The following is a 19,846-nucleotide window of genomic DNA, read 5'->3' as shown; positions in this document are numbered from 1 at the left end:
ACTTTCGAGGCATCGATTTTCGAGCCGAGAATCTTGCCAGCAACCAAGGCACCAACGACACAAACGTCAACCACGGACAGCATCGCCCGTCTCGCTGGCCAGGGGCCTTTCTTCGTCACGGACGCAACGATTGCGTGCCTCGTACACGGTCGAAATGGCATCCAAGCGTGTCGGCTGCCTTGCTGAGGCCATGGCTTCGCTTCGCCTCGCTGCCCAGGTCCAGGTCAGTGAAACCCCGACGTCGTTGCCAACCTCGCAATGGCCGATTCGCAAGTCTGACGGCAGATGTAGCTTCTCATCGGCAAGCCGTTTGTTCGTTCCATGGCCACCGAGGCTCACACGCGGGAAACGGTCCGTCCAGGGCCCGGCTCCGATACGCAGTCCATCCTGCAGTCCTGGAACCCAGGTAACTCGGAGCCCTCTCGCTTCCCCGTGGACCGTCCTCGTCTGACATGTCGCCAAGTCTCGACCGTTCCCCTCACGATACACAGCTTTCCCTCTCTCGAACCCGTTTCCCTCGAGCAATGGTCCGTCCAGCACCTCCACCTCCCCATGCGGCGCGACCTCCTGCACCACGCCGTCGTGTTCGAAGGCGACTCGACGCGCCAGGGCACCGCCTCCTCCAAGACGCGTTTCGACGTCCACGGCTCCCACCGCAAGATCCGGCCGCAAAAGGGCAGCGGCCGTGCCCGTCTCGGCACGAAGCAGAGCCCCGTGCTGCGCGGCGGCGGCAAGACGTTCGGCCCGCACCCGCGCGACTTCTCGTCCCGCCTCAACCGAAAAGTCTACGACAAGGCCTGGCGGACGGCGCTGAGCTACCGCTACCGCAGGGGCGAGCTTCTCGTCTGCGAAGATGGCATGGAGCTCGCCGTGCCGACCGATTTTGACATGGTCGCCGACAAGTACCTCAAGGACGGCCTGCGCGAGAGCTACCTGCAAAAATACATGGAAGCCGTCCTGCGGACGCTGGGGCTCGGCCGTGCCGGTGGCCGCACCCTCTTCGTCACGGGTGACGGGAGCCACAGGCTGCGTGACGCCATGCAACAGGTACCTTGGGACGGTCGGGCGCTGAACCTCGAGGACGTCGACATCAAGGACCTGCTCGAGACGGGCAAGGTCATCTTGGAGCGGAGCACTCTTCGGGAGATGATGGAGCGGCACCAGAGCGACCTCGTCAACCGGGTGTGCGTGGGTGGTGTTTCGCTCGGGGAAGGGAAACCGTGACGGCCGCTGCTTCGTGGCACACCATCCGGACCACTTGTTTGGCCGTCCGTCGTGAGCCAATGTAAAAAACAATACATCAATGTAGCATGAACTCGATGAATGTGCTGCTGAGTGTGTGAATGGGTATCTCAAGAGGCATCCTTTGTCGATCGAATAGGCTCCTTCACGACGCAGCCCCGTCACGACGCAGCCCGGTCACGTCGTCTCAGAGCGCTCCGCCGGCAAGCTGAACGATCCACATGGCTATCCGGACCTTGAGTCCCACTCTCCTCTCGTTCTTTGCAAAATCATCCCGCGTCATGGTCTTCGCGTGCGTCTGCAGCCACCGCTGCTCGTCGGCGAGCCTAGCCTTGAGCCCTTCGCTGCGCGTGACGATGAGCGCGCCGGCCTCGAGGTCGAGCGAGTAGCTGCGTTCGGTGTAGTTGGAGCTGCCGATTATGCTCATCGAGGGACCGACGTCGCCGCCCATGGTCACCCAAAGCCCCTTGGCGTGGTACGTCCACCCGCCGGGCTGGCAAGCAGTGTCGTGGCGCCACTCCTTGAGGGAAATCTCATCGTCACGGCCGACGCGGTGGACGTTGTGGACGAAGCGACGGGCGAGGAGAACGTAGGCATCGGGGAGGAGGCCCGACACTCCTCTTGATTTGTAGAAGCCGTTGGCCTCGGGTGCTGCCGTGATGACTGTGTTGGCCGTGGAGGCAGTCCCGAGGAGGAGCTTGACCAACGATGGTGCCGGGTTAAAGTAGCCGGCCGTAAAGGTCCAGGATGAGCCCTCGTACCTGGGCGATGCAAGCCTTTCGAGAAGGCGTGTGATGACGGGAAGCTCGGTTGAACAGTCTGGTTTCAGCACCTGCGACATTTGACTCAACATGTAGACTCTCGTATCGGCAAGGCCGCTGTTCGGTTGCGCCGCCCCGGGCCTGATGAGACTTTGCAGCGTCGACGTCGTGCTTCGGATAAACGCCTTCGGCTTCTGCAGCGGCGATGGGGCCGCGTTGGCCTCGGGCCACGAGAGGGTGAAGCCGGCGCCGCCGGCCGCGGGCTCGACGAGGAAGCTAAAGGAGCAGACGCCGCTGTGTATCTTCCAGAAGTAGTCCGTCACCTGCTTCGAGGTGAAGAGGTGGTACCGGTCCTGGCGGTTGGTGAAGTAGTCTGCCGAGAGGTTGGCGCTGCAACGGTCCGTTCCGTCAGCTGCCAGACGTTCCCACTTCAACGCACTGGACGGTCGTGGCCCTACCCGGACAGGATGATTTCGTCATCGACACCGTACAGCTTCATATGCTGCAGCCCCCATCCCTCGTTGATTCGTTTCGGCACGTAACGCTTCCGCATGCCCGTCAGGTTGGGCGTGTGGTACATGCGGATCTCGACCCGGTGAGCACCGAATTCGCTGATGAGAGGCGCGAGAAGCGAGGCACATGACGGGTTCGGCGCCTCTCTGGTGCCACGCAATGCGTCCGTCAATATGCTCAGTTGGAGCTCGGGGTTGCGCCTGAGGGCCTCGCCGAGAGTCTCGATGAGCTCGCGCTCCGACTTGCCGATATACAGCGTCGACAGAAAGACGCGACTTTTTGCATTCCGAATACGATCCTGCCATGTGGTCAACGACTGTCCCAGTCTCTCAACCGTGTTCTTGCTCTTCCAGCCGCACCTTGAGTGTCTCGTAAAACTCAGCTGGTGACTGGATGATGCGTATGTCGTCTCCTCGAACGTCGAAACTCGGCGCCATTTGATCCAGCTCGCTGAGGAGCGGCGCCAACTGTCCGAAGCCATTTCCCGAGCTTGCAGCATCCACGGCACGGCCACCAGACGGTGTCGTGAAACTCCTGCTCTGAACGCGTCCAGGCATCACCCTCACCCGTGCAAAGCCTGGGACGTGTACCCTGGCAACGCAGCGCGAACAGCTTCGGGCCAGCATCCTAGACAAAAGTGTCGATGATCGACTGGCCTTGTTGAATCCTACCGATGCGCGTTTTGACTTTTGCCAATAACCAGGGCCATCATGGATACTGTATATTCGCATCTATAGCAGCTTGAAATAGCATAATAGCATGCAAGCTTCCTTGGCCAGTGTGGGTCGTCGAAGATTATTTGTACACGTAATACTTTAACTAGTTTGCTCATTAGTCAGTGATCAAATGCCGATGTTTTGCCGACCGCTCCCATGCCTGTCCAACCTCGACCTTGGCTCACCTTCAGGCTGGTCATCTCTCGCCATTGCCTGCTATTCTCCGCCATCTCCGTCGGCTTCGAGCTCAACCCAGGCGATTTGACGCAACCGCCATCATGTCGACAATCGGGCGAACGCTGAGCAACCTGCGCAAGGTTGGCATCAAGGTGCGCGACCTCTTGCCGTCCATCCAATGTGCTGCCTTTGCTAACCAATTGCAGGACTACTTCCGCCAGATGCTGGTACGTGACTATCTCGACCCCACGTTTGACTGGCGATGTTCGACGGCCATGATCATGCTGACTGATTTCGTTTCACGCACTCAGTATATCGGTAAGCAAGCAAGATGGGATGCACCCGAGCTAGGCGGCCTCGAGAACGGGGAGAAATGCTGACCGACCTTGCCAGGTGATACAAAAGCCGGCCGCCTCATCGGGACCGACCGTGCGGGCAACAAGTTCTTCGAGAACAACGAGGAGCTACCTCTTCGCACCCGCTGGGTCGAGTACGCACAGCACGACTACGATGCGGGCCAAATTGACCCGGGCTGGCACGCCTGGATCAGCTACAGCGTCGACAAGCCGCCTACCGAGGACGCCCTCATGCAGGTTGGCAAGAGGTCCTTTGAGAAGCCCGGTCCGATTTTCAACTGGACCCAGACACGGGGTGCCTTCAAGACCTACAGCACGTACGTTTCTCCTTCCTCCCACTCCCCCCCTCGCTGCTGGCGGAGACGGATGCTTACGACGCGGCAGGACGAAACCCAAGCTGAGGACCTGGGAGCCGGAAGCTGCGCCAAGGACATAGGCGGCGGCGTGAATGAGCAAGATTGTACATATGGCGTGGCTGAGGAATAGAATTGCAATTTTGTCATCGCAAGCCGGTCACATCCTGGCGTCGGCTGGTCACAACACCCGACCGCATGCTAATGATGCGAAGCAACCAACATCATCGTTTCCTATGCAAGATGGCGGAATTCTTCTCATGACAAAATATCATCCAGGAAATCTCCATGCCGCTGAAATGCCCTCTATTGCAATTTCGCTTCTACCGCACTTTTGATGGCTGCCAAGTGTCAGCCGGAGGTCAGATCGTAGCGGGAATGTTTGGATTCCGATGAGGCATACCTTCGCAACTCGTCCGTGCATCTCCAAACAGCATCCTGGCGTTGGGCATGTAGAACATGGGGTTCGGCACATCCGCTGCCTCGCGTTAGCACAACGACACTTGGCATGACCGGTTCCAGCCAGACGTACCGTAGCCGCTAGCCATGCCTCTCTTCATGATGACAACCTGCTTGCTCTTCCACGCGTGCAGCACCGGCATGCCCTCGATGGCGCTGCCCTTTTCAAGCGCAATCGGGTTCACCGTATCGTTTGCGCCAATGACTACCGTCAGATCCGTGTCGGGGAAGTCGTCGTTGATCTCGTCCATTTCCAAAACTATGTCGTACGGCACGCTGGCTTCCGCAAGCAGCACGTTGCATTGGCCCGGCATGCGGCCGGCAACGGGGTGGATGGCGAAGCGCACGCGAATGCCCTTGGACCTCAAAAGGTTCACAATGTCCGAGATGGCGTACTGCGCTTTTGCCACTGCCATGCCGTACCCCACGACTAAGATGACGGATTCGGAGCCGAGCATGGCATCGGCGAGGTCGTCGACTGTCGTCTGGGTGACCTGCCCTTGTGGCTTGTATTCCTGCACCGCCGTGGGCGTCGACAATCCGCCGAACAAGACGTTTGTCAGAGACCGATTCATGGCAACGCACATGATGTACGACAGGATGGAACCGGAGGTGCCTATGAGAGCGCCCACCGACGTGAGCAGCGGGTTGTTCAGCATGAAGCCTTCGGCCACGAGGGCAAAGCCGCTGTAGGCGTTGAGAACGGTAATGACGACGGCTGCATCGATCAGCGACGTGGCTCTCGTCACAGAGCGGGCGGAGCTTACGCATGTCGGCGCCGCCGATGGCGGCCGTGGTCGTGTAACCCTTGATGAAGCTCAGCGCCGTGTTTGCCGCCAACGCGCCGGCGGCGATCATGGGGCTGCCAGGGGCCATGGCGAGGAAAGTTCCAAAGGTCGCGGCGTTGGCGGCGACGAGACCCGAGTTGATGAGGTGGCGGCCCGGGAGGATCGTCGGCCGAGACGACATGCGGCCGGCGAGCTTGAGGAAAGCAACGACGGAGCCGGTAAAGGTGATGCCACCTGGCACCGTCAGCCTCTGGCGACCATTTCAGAAGGGGACGTCATACCGATGAGAACTCCGAGATAGGCCGTGACCATGTGCAAGGTCGACACATCGGTAATATCGGCCATGACACTGCCGATGCTCGTCAAGACTGCGGCGAGGCCGACGACCGAGTGAAGGGCGGCCACGGTTTGCGGGAGATCTGTTGGCGTGATACGCTTACCGATGAGGAAACCTAGCAAGCGTCAGCACCTGGGCGATCGCGTCGTCTCCGGGAACAATACCTGCAAGGGTACCAATGGTCGCAAGACATCCAAACTGGGTAAGGACTTCGGGGGAGAAGCCGGCGGCGACGAGGCTCGCCAGAACACCAGAGCCGACTCCGAGGATGCCTAGCATGTTCCCCATGCGGGCGGTAGTCTGGGATGCAAGACCGGAGATGGAGCCGATGCAAAGCACGGAGCTTGCGAGATACCCAGCCTGGACGAGGCCGGCGGCGCCGGTCGAGGCTGCGGCGATGAATCCACCCCCAAACAGGACGGCAGGAATACCGTACAGCCAGGGGTACTCGGGAGGGTCGGTCGGGCCTGAAGCCATCAGCTCGCGTTCCGATGACGGCTGCGTCTCACGTACGCTTGAACATGTCCAGCATTCTCTTCGTTATGACAAACCCGCCGCCGACGTTGACAAAGGCTAGCAGCACGCTCAAAGCTCCAAAGGCCTGGGGGATCGTCTCGGGCAAGATGCCGCCGCCGAGAATGAAAAGACCGCCTATGCCGACCATGCCGGATATGGCGTTCGTGACGCTCATCAGAGGCGAGTGCAGAGCCGGGGCGACTCCCCACACGACACGGTATCCGATCAAGCTGGCCAGAGCAAAGGTGAAAGTGTTGGACATGAAGAGCGGGCTCGTGAACTTTCCGAGAGCCAGCATGCTGCCCATGCCGGTGGTGACGGCAGCCACCTCGCGGGTCTTGGCCTGCCACGGAGTGAGCGCCTTTGTCTCGACAACGACCTCGGCGGCAGCCGGCTTCGCCGGTGCGGGAGGGGGCACCGGACGGGGGGAGGGCGGGAGGATGGCGCCGTTTTGGGTCACGATGGAGCCGCGGACGACCTCGTCGGAGAGATCGATGCCAAACTCCTTTTCCCTCGGGGTCAGGGAGAGCAGAAACTTGGTGATGTTGTTCGAGTAGAGAGTCGAAGACTGCGTCGGGAGTCGCGACGGCAGATCGGTATAGCCTGACGATGCAAGTTAGCTTCGGGAGCGCCGCACGCTTCGCGTGGCCGATGCTGGAGGGGTCCCACCGATGACTTTTACGTCGTTGTACACGGTCAGCTCGCCGGGTTTGGTTGCCTCGCAGTTTCCGCCGGCTTCGGCGGCCAGATCGACGACGACGCTGCCGGGCTTCATGACGTCGAGCATGTCCATCTTGATCAGCTTGGGGGCGGGCTTGCCGGGGATGAGGGCGGTGGTGATGATGATGTCGACCTCCTTGGCCTGGTCCTTGAACAGCTTCATCTCGGCTTTGATGAACTCCTTGCTCATCTCCTTGGCGTATCCCCCGGCGCCGGAACCGTCCTCTTCGATGTCGACCTCGATGAACTCGGCGCCGAGGGACTGGACCTGCTCCCTGGCGACGGGTCTCGTGTCGAAGCCGCGAACGATGGCGCCCATGCGGCGAGCGGTGGCGATTGCGCTCAAGCCGGCAACGCCGGCGCCGATGATGAGGACCTTGCAAGGCGGGATCTTGCCGGCAGCCGTCACCTGGCCGGTAAGGAACCTGCCAAAGACGTTGGAGGCCTCGAGAACGGCCTTGTAGCCGGCGATGTTGGCCATGCTGCTGAGGGCGTCGAAGACCTGGGCGCGGGAGATGCGAGGAATCATGTCCATGGCGAAGCAGGTGGCGCCTCGCTCGGCAATTCTCCGGACGAGATGCTCGTTCTGCGTAGGCTGGAGCAGGGAGATGATGGTCTGCTTCGGCTCGATGGAGTCGACCTCGTCGAGGGACGGGCCGCGAACCTTGAGGACGAGGTCGGCTGCGGACCACACGGCGGCGGCGTCGTCGACGAGCGTGGCACCCGCCTTTTCGTAGGCGCCATCGTGAAATTCGGCCGCCGTGCCGGCACCGCGCTGGACGAGGACGGCGTCGAAGCCCTTCTTCACCAGCAGCGCGACGTTGGCGGGCGTCAAGGCCACTCGGCGTTCGCCGGGATACGTCTCCTTGGGCACGCCGACGGTGAGCTTGGCAAACGGCGTCGTGGGCGGGACGGAGGCGGTAGAGTACAGGTGCCCGATGACCGACGACGGCGAGGCTTTGGCGGACGCGGGACGAAGCTGACGGGGCGACGTTGCGTCACGGGCCTCGCTCGTGCTCCGTCCTCGGGCACCGACGGCGTCGTAGCATCGGTGGCGAGGTTTGAACAGCGGCTTGAGGGCTGCAGGGCGGTCAGCAAGTCGCGTGGGCCGAGGCGGACGGGGACGCTGAATACTCTGTCGCGTGAGGAGGAACGGAGAGGAGGAATGGCACAGCTCGGAGGCGAGCGGGCGCAGCAGGCTGGACGCAATCATGACGGCATACTCGTCGGAGGCAGATGGCGTCGCAGGTCGTCAGCAAGGGTGAAGAGAGCGAGGCTGGGAAGCGGCCGTGATGACGGAGGCGTCCGCTCGCGAGGGATCGTGGATCACGGCGGTGGCAATCGAGACGGAGGATGAGGACGAGGGAGAGATGCTCGACGGCTCGAGCTTCCAGACACGGTCCGCGGCGAAGACGAGGGGTCCAAGAGAGAGATGGAGAGGTTGTAGCCGAGTCGGGCAGGGCTATGTCACTGCCACTCGGTCCTTTGGTGAGGAGTTGGCGAGCAGAGCAGGAGGTCAACGAGCGGCAGGATAGGTGGCCAGCCAAGCATGGCGTGGCAAGGCAAAGGATGACATCGACGACAGCTCGCGGTACCTGCCTAGCTAGACTGTCGATGCACCATCGGGGCGGAGCTAGCGGCTGGAGCTTCCATGGCCCTGCATGCCATTACGTACCTGCGTTCAACTTTAGCACCCGAATGACACCTGCAGCCATGCGCTACGAGCACTGTCCCGCCGCTGAACGCCTGCAGTGCCGTACTTTGGTGCTGGTTCCTGTGGCTAGCACGGAGCGCTAGGTACTGGCATCCACTCGGCTAGCACTTGGCACACCGTACCTACCTAGCACTCGGTACCTACTAGTACCTGGCACTCCGTACCCAACACTCTGTAACCACTAATACTGGTCCTACTTACTACTGTAAGTACTAGGTAGGACCTTGTGGCACATTGATGCCTCACACCATCCACCAGCAGGCATAGTAGGGTGGCAAAATTGTTGATTCACTTTGCAGTGGTAGCGCAGCCAAAATTGAACCGTCACTTTTGTCTACTACTTAGGCATCAGCGACTGTACCAGATGTGTAGCAGGTACCAATGAGAGGCACGAGACATGTTACGAAATCGGTAGGCAGAGTGCTGTAAATTGCGCAATGGATGCGACCTGAGCAAAGGATGATGGTGCACCTGGCTGCACGTCACCCTCTGAATCTAGTAACACCTACCTCATTTGTGCGAACTTTGAACAGCAAGGCCGCATGCCATGGTTTGGCTGCATGCATGCCCTCACATGCACTGTAGATGCCCGATGTGGCCGGCGTTGGATGGATCGGCCTCGATGCTCGGTATAGTGGGGGTGGGGGGGAAGTGTTGTTTCTCCCTCCACCATGTGCTTCCCATGCTTTACTCATGCAGAACCGCCTGTGTGCAAGTTGGCATCGACAAGTCGTGTCTCGTCCCCATCGTACTTGAATGCCACGCTCGGTTTCGATCAAGTCACGTATCTCGGGAGAACAGATCGAACAGCGACAGGTCGTTGGCGGCAATGCGGATGACAAGGCGGCCATCCCGCTCCCTGGGCAGCCTGTACAGTAGGGAGTAGCTGTTCTCGACTGCAGCACAGGTGTACCTGCAGTAAGTACAACTATCACTCAAGTAATCGTATAATCGTAGGTGTAAGTATTATACCTGCATCAATAATACTCGGTAGTTTATGGGGTAAGACTTCCCCATTGCCGAACTGCAGGGCTTCCCCACCACCAGGGGGCTCCCAGATCTCGGCGTGTGTCGACACCGCTCTTTTCGTTCACGGCAATCGGTGCGTCTGCGGATGAATTGGTGGTTGCGCGGTTGGCATCGTCGGGAATGCGGAGATGCCGTCAATATCTGGTTCACGGCCGGGAACAACAGCGCAGAATGTTTGGTGCTCGTGCACGCGTGGTCTGCGCGCTCGACCTGCATCCACGGCCTTGCACTGGGCAGCGTAGCAGGTTGTGGCGGTGGCGACGATGGCGAGTGACGGGTTGGGCCCTGGGACCATTCATCAGCGACACCGCCGACACGGATGGCCCAAGATAGCGCCTCGATTAGGCATCTACTCGCAGAAAATGTCTCCCAGTCAGCCTGCCGAAAACGGGTATAGATTCGTGCAGCAGCGTCGGCATTTTTTTTGAGTGCGTCTCGGGCATTAGTTGGTAGAGGGACCTAGCACGATTCGCACACGGCTTACCCAGCCTAGGGCATAGAGGTATACGGCAATGTCGGTCAGACGTCTGCTGCGGAGGACAGCTGGTAATGTTCCGGGTGTAATAATAATGCTTGCATGGAGGTGTATGGACGAAGTGCAGTCCATGTGCTGTATACAAGTACAGTACGTGTAGGCGCAGGTCTGGCAACCATACGCAGATGCATTTACTGGCAAGTACGGAAGAATTACGGAGTACCGGGTGGTGCTTGTACTCTGCTGACAGTGTGTTAGTTTGTACTGATACTTGTCCTGTGCCTTGCCTAGCATTTGGTGCTTGAGGGGAGCCGCACGTTTCATTCCGTCCGCTTCCCGAACCGCTGCCCACTGGGGTCCTGGAACCCCGCAGGTGGTGCAAAAATTATGTTGCCCTCAGCGGGCTTCCTACCAACCTCCACATTTCGTAGATCCAGTACGCTTCGTCCTCACTTCCGACTCCTCGTCCGACTCCTAAGACTCGAACAAGCTGCTGTACCGCGCAGCAACATTGAGCTTTCCTTTCTCTGAGCATGGCAACATCTCGGCCATTCGATGTCGGGTAGAAAGTCTCGAGTCAAGCCCATCGACAGGCTGCGACATGATTTGTCCCTCTCCCGACGCAGAGCCATTCGCATTCACGTTGGCCGCATTTCTTCGCCTACTTCTGCAAACCCAATGGTGGTTGGCATCGTCACACCCAGGTTGCATGGTGTACCTGCAATAATGCTGCCATGGCTGGCGCTTAGAATCTGGCGCCGTCGTCAGCCGTGAGGTAAAAGCAGTGAGCCTGTCTCAATACTTCTCTAAATTTCCATTGGTGGTAGGCACGTCGACACCGAGGTAGCATCATGTATTCATGGTGTCATGGCTGGCGCTTAGAACCTGGCGTTGTCGTCACCCTACTACAATGGCACTGTCCCTGTCTCAACACCTGTTGACCATGGTATCCTTTCTTCAACCGCAATTACTCTGCCATCGAACGACCACGGCAAAAACACCCCTAGAGCCTATTGCAAATCTACGCCTTCATCACGTTTCATCCGAATAGTTATTCGGTAGCGCATCGGGATCCACACATTTAACCAACTACTGTAACGAGGTAAAACCTTCCTTCGAGCATCAGGATTCACCGCGGGATTTGGTGCTGACGTGCTCAAGGCCAGGAACCAGCTCAATGGACCGGAACGATAGAAAGCGCATGAACGCTGCTCTCTCCGACCAAAAGACCATCAAACAACTCTCGACATCAGGCATGCAAGCTCAGGAAAAACGAAGGGAGGCAAAAGAGCAGCGGGAGAAGGCACGGAAAGAAAAGGAAGAGGCAACGGCAAGGGAGAACAAAGGAGGGAAATCATGATGCTGAGGAGTAATGCCTGCATTCGAGGCATCTGATGAAGTAGCAATATATCAGTAGCCACTCCTCGATTCGCTCATGCGCATACCGGTTCTTGGATGTTACGTTACTGACAACATACGGAGTTGTACATAAGTACTTGCACTACGTATATGTAATATAGTACATGGATGATACTGCGAGTAAAACGCAATCCACAAGTACAGAGGACCTGTACGGAGAATTGTGACCCGCCTTCAATTATTCGGACTCCTGAATGCAACTGGCGCTAGTACTGTCATCCACCGCACTGCAAGACCCAAAACTACATTCGCGGGGCTGGGGCCAGCACGTGACAGCTGCTGTACGCCGAGCGTATTGTGTAGAGCATCCCGTTAATCGACGCGACGAAGGTCGGTTGCTCAATCAGCATCAAATGCCGTCACCATGCACATCACTTCCGTTACTGACCGGCAGAATAACGCTGTCGGAAGCACTAGAAGAAGAAGATAATATCTTGGGAAAGCTGACGTACCCCGAGAAGCGGTTGAACTTCTGCAGCCACCTCCACGTCCATGCCAAGGAGATTGAAACCATCGTATCACATCACCTCCACGTTCCCGGAGAGACTTGCCGGGTCCCGTGGGTCGACGAATGGATCCACGGCAGTTTCAACGTCTGCATACCTGTCTACGTCAATGGCGAGAAAAGCGTCATCATCCGGTTTCCCTTGCCGTACAAGGTTGGTGAAGCTACCAGTCCAGGCAATGTCGAGGAGAAACTCCGCTGCGAGGTGGCGACGTACGCTTGGGTGCAATCCCACTGCCCGTCCATCCCAACGGCCAAGCTTTGGGGCTTCGGCTTCCCTAATGGCCCAATTGTAAGGAACCTAAATATCGAGATGGTGGCTCGCAGCCACGCTAACAGGAATACGTGCGTGTAGTTTACGTCCCTCGACCGCGCTCCCTTTCTTTCACGGTTGACGTGGTATATTCGACGGTCGATACGATGGATGCTCGGCAAGCCTCCCCCTTCTGGCTACGTCATGCACACGCACAAACTACAGTTCGTGCCCGGATATATGTTGCTCGATTTTGTGCATGGACGCATGCTCTCCGAAACCTGGGATACACTTCGTGAGGATGACGAGAGACGAAGGACTCTCTATCGACACATATCCCAGACCATGCTTTCACTGGCTCGATTTCACTTTCCCCGCATCGGTTCACTGACGATGGACAATCACGGCGTCGTTGGATTGAGGCATCGACCGCTGACACTTCATCTCCACCAACTCGAAAACGAGGGTGTGCCGACCGACATTCCCCGAGACTCGACATACACGACATCGGATGGATACGCTCGTGACCTGCTGGCCTGCCATGACAATCGAGTGCGCCATCAACCAAACACCATCCTGGACTATGCCGACGGGCAATCGCAGCTCTCGGCCTTGACCATGATGCGCGCCCTTTTGCCGCACTTCACGAACCGGGCGCGACGACATGGACCTTTCCCCTTGATGCTCACCGATCTTCACCCAAGCAACATCTTTGTGGATGAGGATTGGCGTGTGACGTGCTTCATAGACCTCGAATGGGCATGTTCCCGACCGGCCGAGATGCTGCATCCACCGCACTGGTTGACCGGTCGAGCCATCGATCAACTTTCGGCTGCGCATTTGGATGCCTACAGCGAACGACACGACGAGTTCATGGCCGTGTTTGAAAAGGAAGAGAGGGCCCGCGGTCATGGCGACGCAGCTTTGGCTGAAATAATGCGAACCGGGTGGAAGACAGGCACCTTCTGGTACTTTAGCGCTCTGGACAGTGTCAACGGGCTGTACAACTTATTCCTCCAACACATCCAGCCGATCTACGGAGAAGCGGCGATGAAAGATTGGAAGGACTTTGAACGAGTGGTGGCGCCATACTGGACTGCCGACTCGTTGGAGTTTATAGATCAAAAGGTAAGGGAGCGGGAACTCTATCTGGAGCAGGTAAAGGAAGCGTTCCGACGGAGCGGAGAGGGGGAATCGACGTAGGCGGCCGCCTGGCGTCGCAAAGGTACCGCTTCATTCGGACGAGTGGATGGTGTGGCTACTGCCGTCCGTCTTTCTAATCTTCACCAGGCGCGCTGACTTTTCCAGACCTGCCACTTTCAACATGACTTTCGTTCGCATCGCAGCAGCCGTCTATTGCCATATGTAGTTAATGCAAGGTGCCTACAATTCTTGACGCGATTTTCAATTCCTTCTCGAGGCTACAGCCGTCCAAAGACCTGCATGCCGACAACTGGCGCCGCGCGTCTCGAGATTTGACTTGATCTTCCCAAGCAACCTTGGGGCATTGGCGGTTCTGATCGACTCCGACTTGCACCGAGATGGGGTCGAGATGAAGTGTTGAGATTGCAAGTACGCGTGGGGAAACACCTCAGGCTGGAGTCGAGGATGCAACAACAGCTCGTCGTTACCTATTGATCTTTTACTACGAAGAATCCTGCATATCGACCATACCTCCATCTCGGGACATGTAAGGATCAACCACATGGGCCCAAATTTGCTGACGAGGGACAGACGGCACGTGTAGATGGTAGGCACGATTCAGATTGTGGCAAGCATTATTTTCTCCTCTTGAGAGATTACAGACACGCCGTCGCCTTTTGGACTCGTCGCCATCGGTTTACGATCGATCGTGACGAGGTATTAATACGAGTACATGTACGGAGTACTCCGTCCGTAAGTATTACTTGCTTACTTGTACTCCGTACGTGTAATACATGTACGGAGTACTGTAACTAATTACAACGAAGTACGCGAGCAGGTGTCCGCAGTACTTGTGCTTGCAGAGTAAGTACATGTACATGCTCGGAGTCGCAGTCCTTGGAAGAAGTAAGTACTCCGTACTTTGTCTTTATCGCCGATCACGTATCATCCCCACGTTCATAATAAGCAAAGTGACTTCTGGCGGGATAAGTCGATTTGCCCCACACTGTACGGAGGCCGTGTAAGTACTTGCACCAGCTTGTTGTTATTAATTCCTGCAAAGTGCCTGCTGAAGTTTTTACTACTGTGCGCCTACGCATAATTATCTACTCTACAAGTAATTACGGCGTACTGTACGAGTACGGATTAGTACTGTTGTTGAGTGGACGACCAAGTACAGGACATGTATGAGTCCGTGCGCGTTCTAGCAAAGCAGATGCACCTGGCTCATGCATGGCAACGACCCCACCTGATGGAGTTGCTGCCATCTTTGCACGAGTAAGTACTCCGTACCCAGCAATTAATACTTACGGAGCACCAATTCTAGCACTTGCGCTCGCTGCAAGTGCACCTACAACTACAACTAATACGGAGTACAGCACAACGACTTGTTCAGTACGGAGAACATGTACAGTGCTCCGTCCCTGCGAGTAAGTACTTAATTGTACATGTACACTATGGCTACCGTACGATTGCGGATTCCTCGTCGGGTCCAAATACATGCACACCTGCAAGTACTTAATACTTGTTTACTACTAAATTTCTACTAGGTAGGTATGCTTTATGCTGGAAACGCCCTCGTACCGTTCTCGTCAAGTCCCCCTAAACCAACATGTGCTGAATTACGCGCCGTTCCTACGCGTAAATGTGCAGTGCACCTACAGTACGCCCAGGAGTATATGCACCTGTCTGTACTGTACAGTGCTGAGGAGATGCGTCGACCGAGTGGGGTTACCGAAAGGTGTACATGTACAAGCAGGTACCTGCGTGGGAGGTACCCGCAAGCAAGTGCTGTACGCGGCGCGAATGGCCCGCCGTGCCCTGATTGATCCTCCCCTGCACGCTAGCCTGCCTGGGAGGAAGCCGCTGGGACGACGTCCATCGACGCCCCAGGGGAGGCGCCGGTTGCCCTTCACCACCCGATCCGAAGTTCCCCCACAGCTCTTCTTCTCGTCATCATCTCCTCCAAGCCAGATCGACCATCACAACCACCCACCCCTCGCCCGCTGCACCGCTGCATCCCATCGCGTCGTCGTCTCGTGACACCCTCGCTCCCCGTCGCTGGCCGACAGCTGGTACCTTCTCGGCAGCGCATGCCATCTATTTATCCCGCCCGCCCTCCGCACTCGCCCCGCGAGCGTCGACGCTTGCCGCTCTCTCGCTGCTAGCCCCCGTCCTCGTCAACAACAACAACAACGTCCCCGGCCGTCGCTCCGCCGAGGACCACATTCACCACCGCTCCGCCCGCCGCCCTTGACCATCTCCCAACCCAGGCCGTAGCCGTCAGAGCCATCGTCGCAGCCATGGGTGGCTGTCACTCATCGTGCTGCGGGGGTAAGCAATCCTCCCCCTCGAACGCGTCGTCCGCCGTCGTGGGTTGCCGTCGAGGCTAACGTCCGACACCGCCAGGACGAGCCCGCGATGGCCTCTACGAGCCCGTCCTCGCCGACAGCGAGCGGGAGGCCGTTGCCGACCTGCTTCAGTACCTAGAAAACGTCCGTCACGGATCGCACCGCCCTGCTTCGTCGTCGACTCTGACCTTTGACCAGCGTGGCGAGACCGACTTCTTCTCGGGCGAACCCCTCCGAGCCCTGAGCACCTTGGTCTTTTCCGAGAACATCGATCTCCAGCGAAGCGCGAGCCTCACCTTTGCCGAGATCACCGAGCGAGGTACGCCCCGACGTCGCCGCACGACGCTCGTGGCCGAGGCCTGGTTCGGATTCGTGCTGACGCGTCTCCGCAGATGTCCGAGAGGTCGACCGGGACACGCTCGAGCCCATCCTTTTCCTGCTGCAGAGCCCCGACATTGAGGTGCAGAGGGCCGCCAGCGCAGCCCTCGGGAATCTCGCCGTCAACAGTATGGTCACGCCACGACACGATGACGTTCTCGGGCCCTCGCTGACCCTGACGTAGCCGAAAACAAAGTCCTCATCGTCCAGCTCGGCGGCCTCACCCCTCTCATCCGACAGATGCTGTCGCCAAACGTCGAGGTCCAGTGCAACGCCGTCGGTTGCATCACCAACCTCGCTACGCACGAGGAGAACAAGGCCAAGATTGCCCGATCCGGCGCCCTCGGCCCCTTGACGAGGCTGGCAAAATCTAGAGACATGCGAGTGCAGAGAAACGCTACGGGCGCCCTCCTCAACATGACACATTCCGGTATGTTGATAGATATGGCGACTCCTGCCTCCTCCGCTCGCGCGGCTGCTCGCTGACATGAGCCGAACCAGACGAGAACCGCCAGCAGCTCGTCAACGCCGGTGCCATCCCGGTGCTCGTCCAGCTCCTCTCCTCGCCCGACGTCGACGTCCAGTACTACTGCACGACGGCCCTGAGCAACATCGCCGTCGACGCCAACAACCGGCGGAAGCTGGCCTCGTCGGAACCCAAGTTGGTGCAGTCGCTCGTCAACCTCATGGACTCGTCGTCGCCCAAGGTGCAGTGTCAAGCCGCCCTGGCCCTGCGGAACTTGGCATCGGATGAAAAGTACCAGCTGGATATCGTCCGGGCCAACGGCCTCCACCCCCTGCTGCGACTCCTCCAATCCTCGTACCTGCCCCTCATCCTCTCGGCGGTGGCATGCATACGCAACATTTCCATTCATCCCATGAACGAGTCGCCCATCATCGAGGCAAACTTCCTGAAGCCCCTCGTCGACCTGCTCGGCTCGACCGACAACGAGGAGATACAGTGCCACGCCATCTCGACGCTGCGCAACCTCGCCGCCAGCTCCGACCGCAACAAGGCCCTGGTCCTCGACGCCGGCGCCGTGCAGAAGTGCAAGCAGCTCGTGCTCGACGTCCCCGTCACGGTGCAGTCGGAGATGACGGCCGCCATCGCCGTCCTCGCGCTGAGCGACGACCTCAAGACGCATCTCCTCAACCTCGGAGTCTGCGACGTCCTCATCCCCCTGACCCACTCTCCGAGCATCGAGGTGCAGGGCAACAGCGCCGCCGCCCTGGGCAACCTGTCGTCGAAAGGTACCGTGCCTCCCCGCGCCCGGCCGCGTGGCCTCTCCGTCGTTGACAGTGGTGCAGTTGGCGAGTACTCGATATTCGTCCAGAACTGGAACGAGCCCAACGGCGGCGTCCACGGCTACCTCGGTCGATTCCTCCAGTCGGGCGACGCCACCTTCCAGCACATCGCCGTTTGGACGCTGCTGCAGCTGTTCGAGTCCGAGGACAAGTCCTTGATCGGCCTCATCGGCAAGGCAGACGACATCATCGAACACATCCGAAGCATTGCGAACCGCCAGGTCGAGGGAGAGCCCGAGTTCGACGAGGACGACGAGGGCGAGGTGGTCAGCTTGGCGCAACGATGCCTCGAGCTCCTGGGACAGAGCATGTCGAAGGCGCACATCGAAGGTTGAGCCGGGCGCCGTCGCCAACGTCCGCCTCGTCGGCGAGACGTCGGGTCTCGAAGCCTCTCCTCGCCTCGCGACGTCCGCCGGTCCGCCGAGCCGGGCGACGACGCGAACCAAAGGGAGCCACGGCGTTTTTGGTTCCGGGAAGCCCAGGCGGACCGATGCTCGTTTGGCCGCGGTGCTCCTCATCGGCTCGTCCGCCGTCATGCTTCCGCCGAGACCATGTATCCTTGATGTTTCATTTGGCGATTTCGGCCCGCTGAGACTGGCAGGCGGTTCGGAAAGCTCCGAGCCGGCCGTCCGCGCCGGCGTCACGGGTCCGGGCAGGAAAACAGGCGGCTGGCACTTTGTACAAGCATATCTTTTTTCGGCGAGTGACGTGATTAGCCAGCATTAGTTGCTTTTTTGTGAATTCCGGCGAGTGCGAGCTTCGCGAGGCGTGCGGCACGAGTCGGCCGCTGTAATTAGACGACCATGAGCTTAGGCCTTGTCTATCATACCCGACTTGACACGACGGCGGTGACGTGACGGCGAGGTTCAGGGTGACCGACTACGCGACGCTCGGGTGGCATGCACTTGTTGGGAACGAGCTTCGAGGTTAGGATTCCTGCACCAGCCCGACATTGTTGCTCATCCAACTTTTCTCCTTCCAGGGCAAGATCTTGGCGATGATTTTCCCTTGGACGAGGGCGAGGGGCAGGGGACCAAACTGACGAGAGTCCCTGGAGGCAGGCAAGTTGTCGCCCACAATCCAACAATGGCCCTCGGGAACCTGACCGTTCCGTCCGTCAGATTGCCGCGACTCACGGGAGGGTAAAAGGCACGGGGAGGGAATCGGCCGAACCTGAATCATCTGCTCCTCGCCTCTCTCCCCGGGCGTCCCGAGAGAGACGTAGTCCCCGGGCATGGCGACGACGCGCTTGACGCCATGCTGGGCGGCAAAGATGGGGATCTTGTAGAGGACGAGATCGCCGACGGAGACCCCCCTGCCGCGGCGCGACGTCATGTCGGCGACGATCCAGTCACCGTCGACGGAAAAGGTGGGCAGCATCGAGGGGCCTTGGGCCGGGGAAACCTGGAGCAGGTGGGTGAAGGTGAGGTGAGTGATGCACGTTGCCTTGAGGGTAGATATGGCGAAGCGCAGGGGGTGGCCGAGGAAGTGGGACATCATGGCGGCTGCAGTGCTTGCATGTCATGACCATGTAAGTTTCAAGCATAACGCAACCATGTCGATGCAAACCACGACTTTGGATGCAACGCGTACACTTGAAGGTGAGCATGTCTGATTCTTGGTGTGTAGCTGTCTGGTCACGTGGTGTCCACAATCCCGGAGCTCTAATAATAGCTCACAATCTGAATCTGATGCAAGTACTCCCTCCGTAAGTACTGTAGGCATTATTATTACTGCAACCGACCTGAGTACGGAATAGAGCAATACGGAGTATGACTTGTACAAGATGGAGCACTTACTGCACGGAGTGTTTGTATAATACGGAGTGCATAAGAACGTGAAGCAACAATAAGTACTCACTGATAAACCCTCACGGCCGGAGGTACGCCTAGGCGCTGCCGATATATCGCTACCGCACCAGATTAGTGTGTGCCGGCCACTAACCTGATCGTCACAGCGCACTCTTTGCGGCAGAATGCCCTGCTACAGCACACCATCGCTGCTGAACACTGTCTACAAGCCTACCTACAGCCGGTGTGCAGGTACCTTGTGCAGTGCACGCATCGCTGTAGCAAACAACGCCTATTGCTACGGCACTCGCATGGAGTAATGAACCTAACGAATCCTAATGGCGAGTTCCCGTATGGCGGCAGTCTCTCTCTCAGCTTCGTGAACAAACCTTCCAGGATCCCTAGCCAAGGTAAGCTTACTGTACGTGCAATACGGAGTGACCATGGTAAAGGTTAGCGGCCAGGCAAAGGCGGCCGTGACATGCCGTAGACGGCCGTGTCATGGGCGGCCGTGATGGAAATGGCAGCAATGCAGCATGCGATAGT

The 19,846-nt window shown here is 58.4% G+C and overlaps 7 protein-coding genes across 7 annotated transcripts; 4 read left to right on the top strand and 3 right to left on the bottom strand.

Annotated features, from left to right (window-relative positions):
• Positions 1-154: 154 nt before the first annotated feature.
• On the top strand, positions 155-1,224 carry DCS_02005 (60S ribosomal protein L4 precursor; the record flags this gene model as incomplete). The annotated part of the gene is made up of 2 exons (XM_040799336.1): positions 155-223; positions 292-1,224. The coding sequence occupies 2 exons, from the start codon at positions 155-157 to the stop codon at positions 1,222-1,224; spliced, it is 1,002 nt and encodes a 333-aa protein (XP_040660219.1).
• A 205-nt stretch (positions 1,225-1,429) lies between these two features.
• DCS_02004 (uncharacterized protein) lies at positions 1,430-3,073 on the bottom strand (the record flags this gene model as incomplete). The annotated part of the gene is made up of 3 exons (XM_040799335.1): positions 1,430-2,393; positions 2,468-2,814; positions 2,876-3,073. The coding sequence occupies 3 exons, from the start codon at positions 3,071-3,073 to the stop codon at positions 1,430-1,432; spliced, it is 1,509 nt and encodes a 502-aa protein (XP_040660218.1).
• Positions 3,074-3,510: 437 nt separating this feature from the next.
• On the top strand, positions 3,511-4,201 carry DCS_02003 (NADH dehydrogenase; the record flags this gene model as incomplete). The annotated part of the gene is made up of 4 exons (XM_040799334.1): positions 3,511-3,561; positions 3,616-3,727; positions 3,803-4,082; positions 4,150-4,201. 4 exons carry the CDS (start codon positions 3,511-3,513, stop codon positions 4,199-4,201), a joined length of 495 nt encoding a protein of 164 aa, XP_040660217.1.
• A 223-nt stretch (positions 4,202-4,424) lies between these two features.
• On the bottom strand, positions 4,425-8,151 carry DCS_02002 (NAD transhydrogenase precursor; the record flags this gene model as incomplete). Its single annotated transcript, XM_040799333.1, has 9 exons — positions 4,425-4,459; positions 4,522-4,596; positions 4,651-5,295; positions 5,345-5,599; positions 5,647-5,817; positions 5,867-6,169; positions 6,216-6,821; positions 6,888-8,018; positions 8,073-8,151. 9 exons carry the CDS (start codon positions 8,149-8,151, stop codon positions 4,425-4,427), a joined length of 3,300 nt encoding a protein of 1,099 aa, XP_040660216.1.
• A 3,618-nt stretch (positions 8,152-11,769) lies between these two features.
• On the top strand, positions 11,770-13,536 carry DCS_02001 (uncharacterized protein; the record flags this gene model as incomplete). The annotated part of the gene is made up of 2 exons (XM_040799332.1): positions 11,770-12,372; positions 12,436-13,536. 2 exons carry the CDS (start codon positions 11,770-11,772, stop codon positions 13,534-13,536), a joined length of 1,704 nt encoding a protein of 567 aa, XP_040660215.1.
• A 1,173-nt stretch (positions 13,537-14,709) lies between these two features.
• On the top strand, positions 14,710-18,236 carry DCS_02000 (Vacuolar protein 8; the record flags this gene model as incomplete). Its single annotated transcript, XM_040799331.1, has 9 exons — positions 14,710-14,754; positions 14,856-14,906; positions 15,324-15,551; positions 15,645-15,810; positions 15,886-16,146; positions 16,220-16,333; positions 16,390-16,635; positions 16,707-17,776; positions 17,841-18,236. 9 exons carry the CDS (start codon positions 14,710-14,712, stop codon positions 18,234-18,236), a joined length of 2,577 nt encoding a protein of 858 aa, XP_040660214.1.
• A 201-nt stretch (positions 18,237-18,437) lies between these two features.
• Positions 18,438-19,010, bottom strand: DCS_01999 (Mitochondrial inner membrane protease subunit 1; the record flags this gene model as incomplete). The annotated part of the gene is made up of 1 exon (XM_040799330.1): positions 18,438-19,010. The coding sequence occupies one exon, from the start codon at positions 19,008-19,010 to the stop codon at positions 18,438-18,440; it is 573 nt and encodes a 190-aa protein (XP_040660213.1).
• Between the last annotated feature and the right edge of the window lie 836 nt (positions 19,011-19,846).

Source organism: Drechmeria coniospora, chromosome 01 (assembly GCF_001625195.1).
Source record: "Drechmeria coniospora strain ARSEF 6962 chromosome 01, whole genome shotgun sequence".
In the NCBI taxonomy this organism is placed as follows: domain Eukaryota; kingdom Fungi; phylum Ascomycota; class Sordariomycetes; order Hypocreales; family Ophiocordycipitaceae; genus Drechmeria; species Drechmeria coniospora.
The sequence above is the reverse complement of the archived record's forward strand: the minus strand, read 5'-3'. Positions and strand labels throughout refer to the sequence as shown.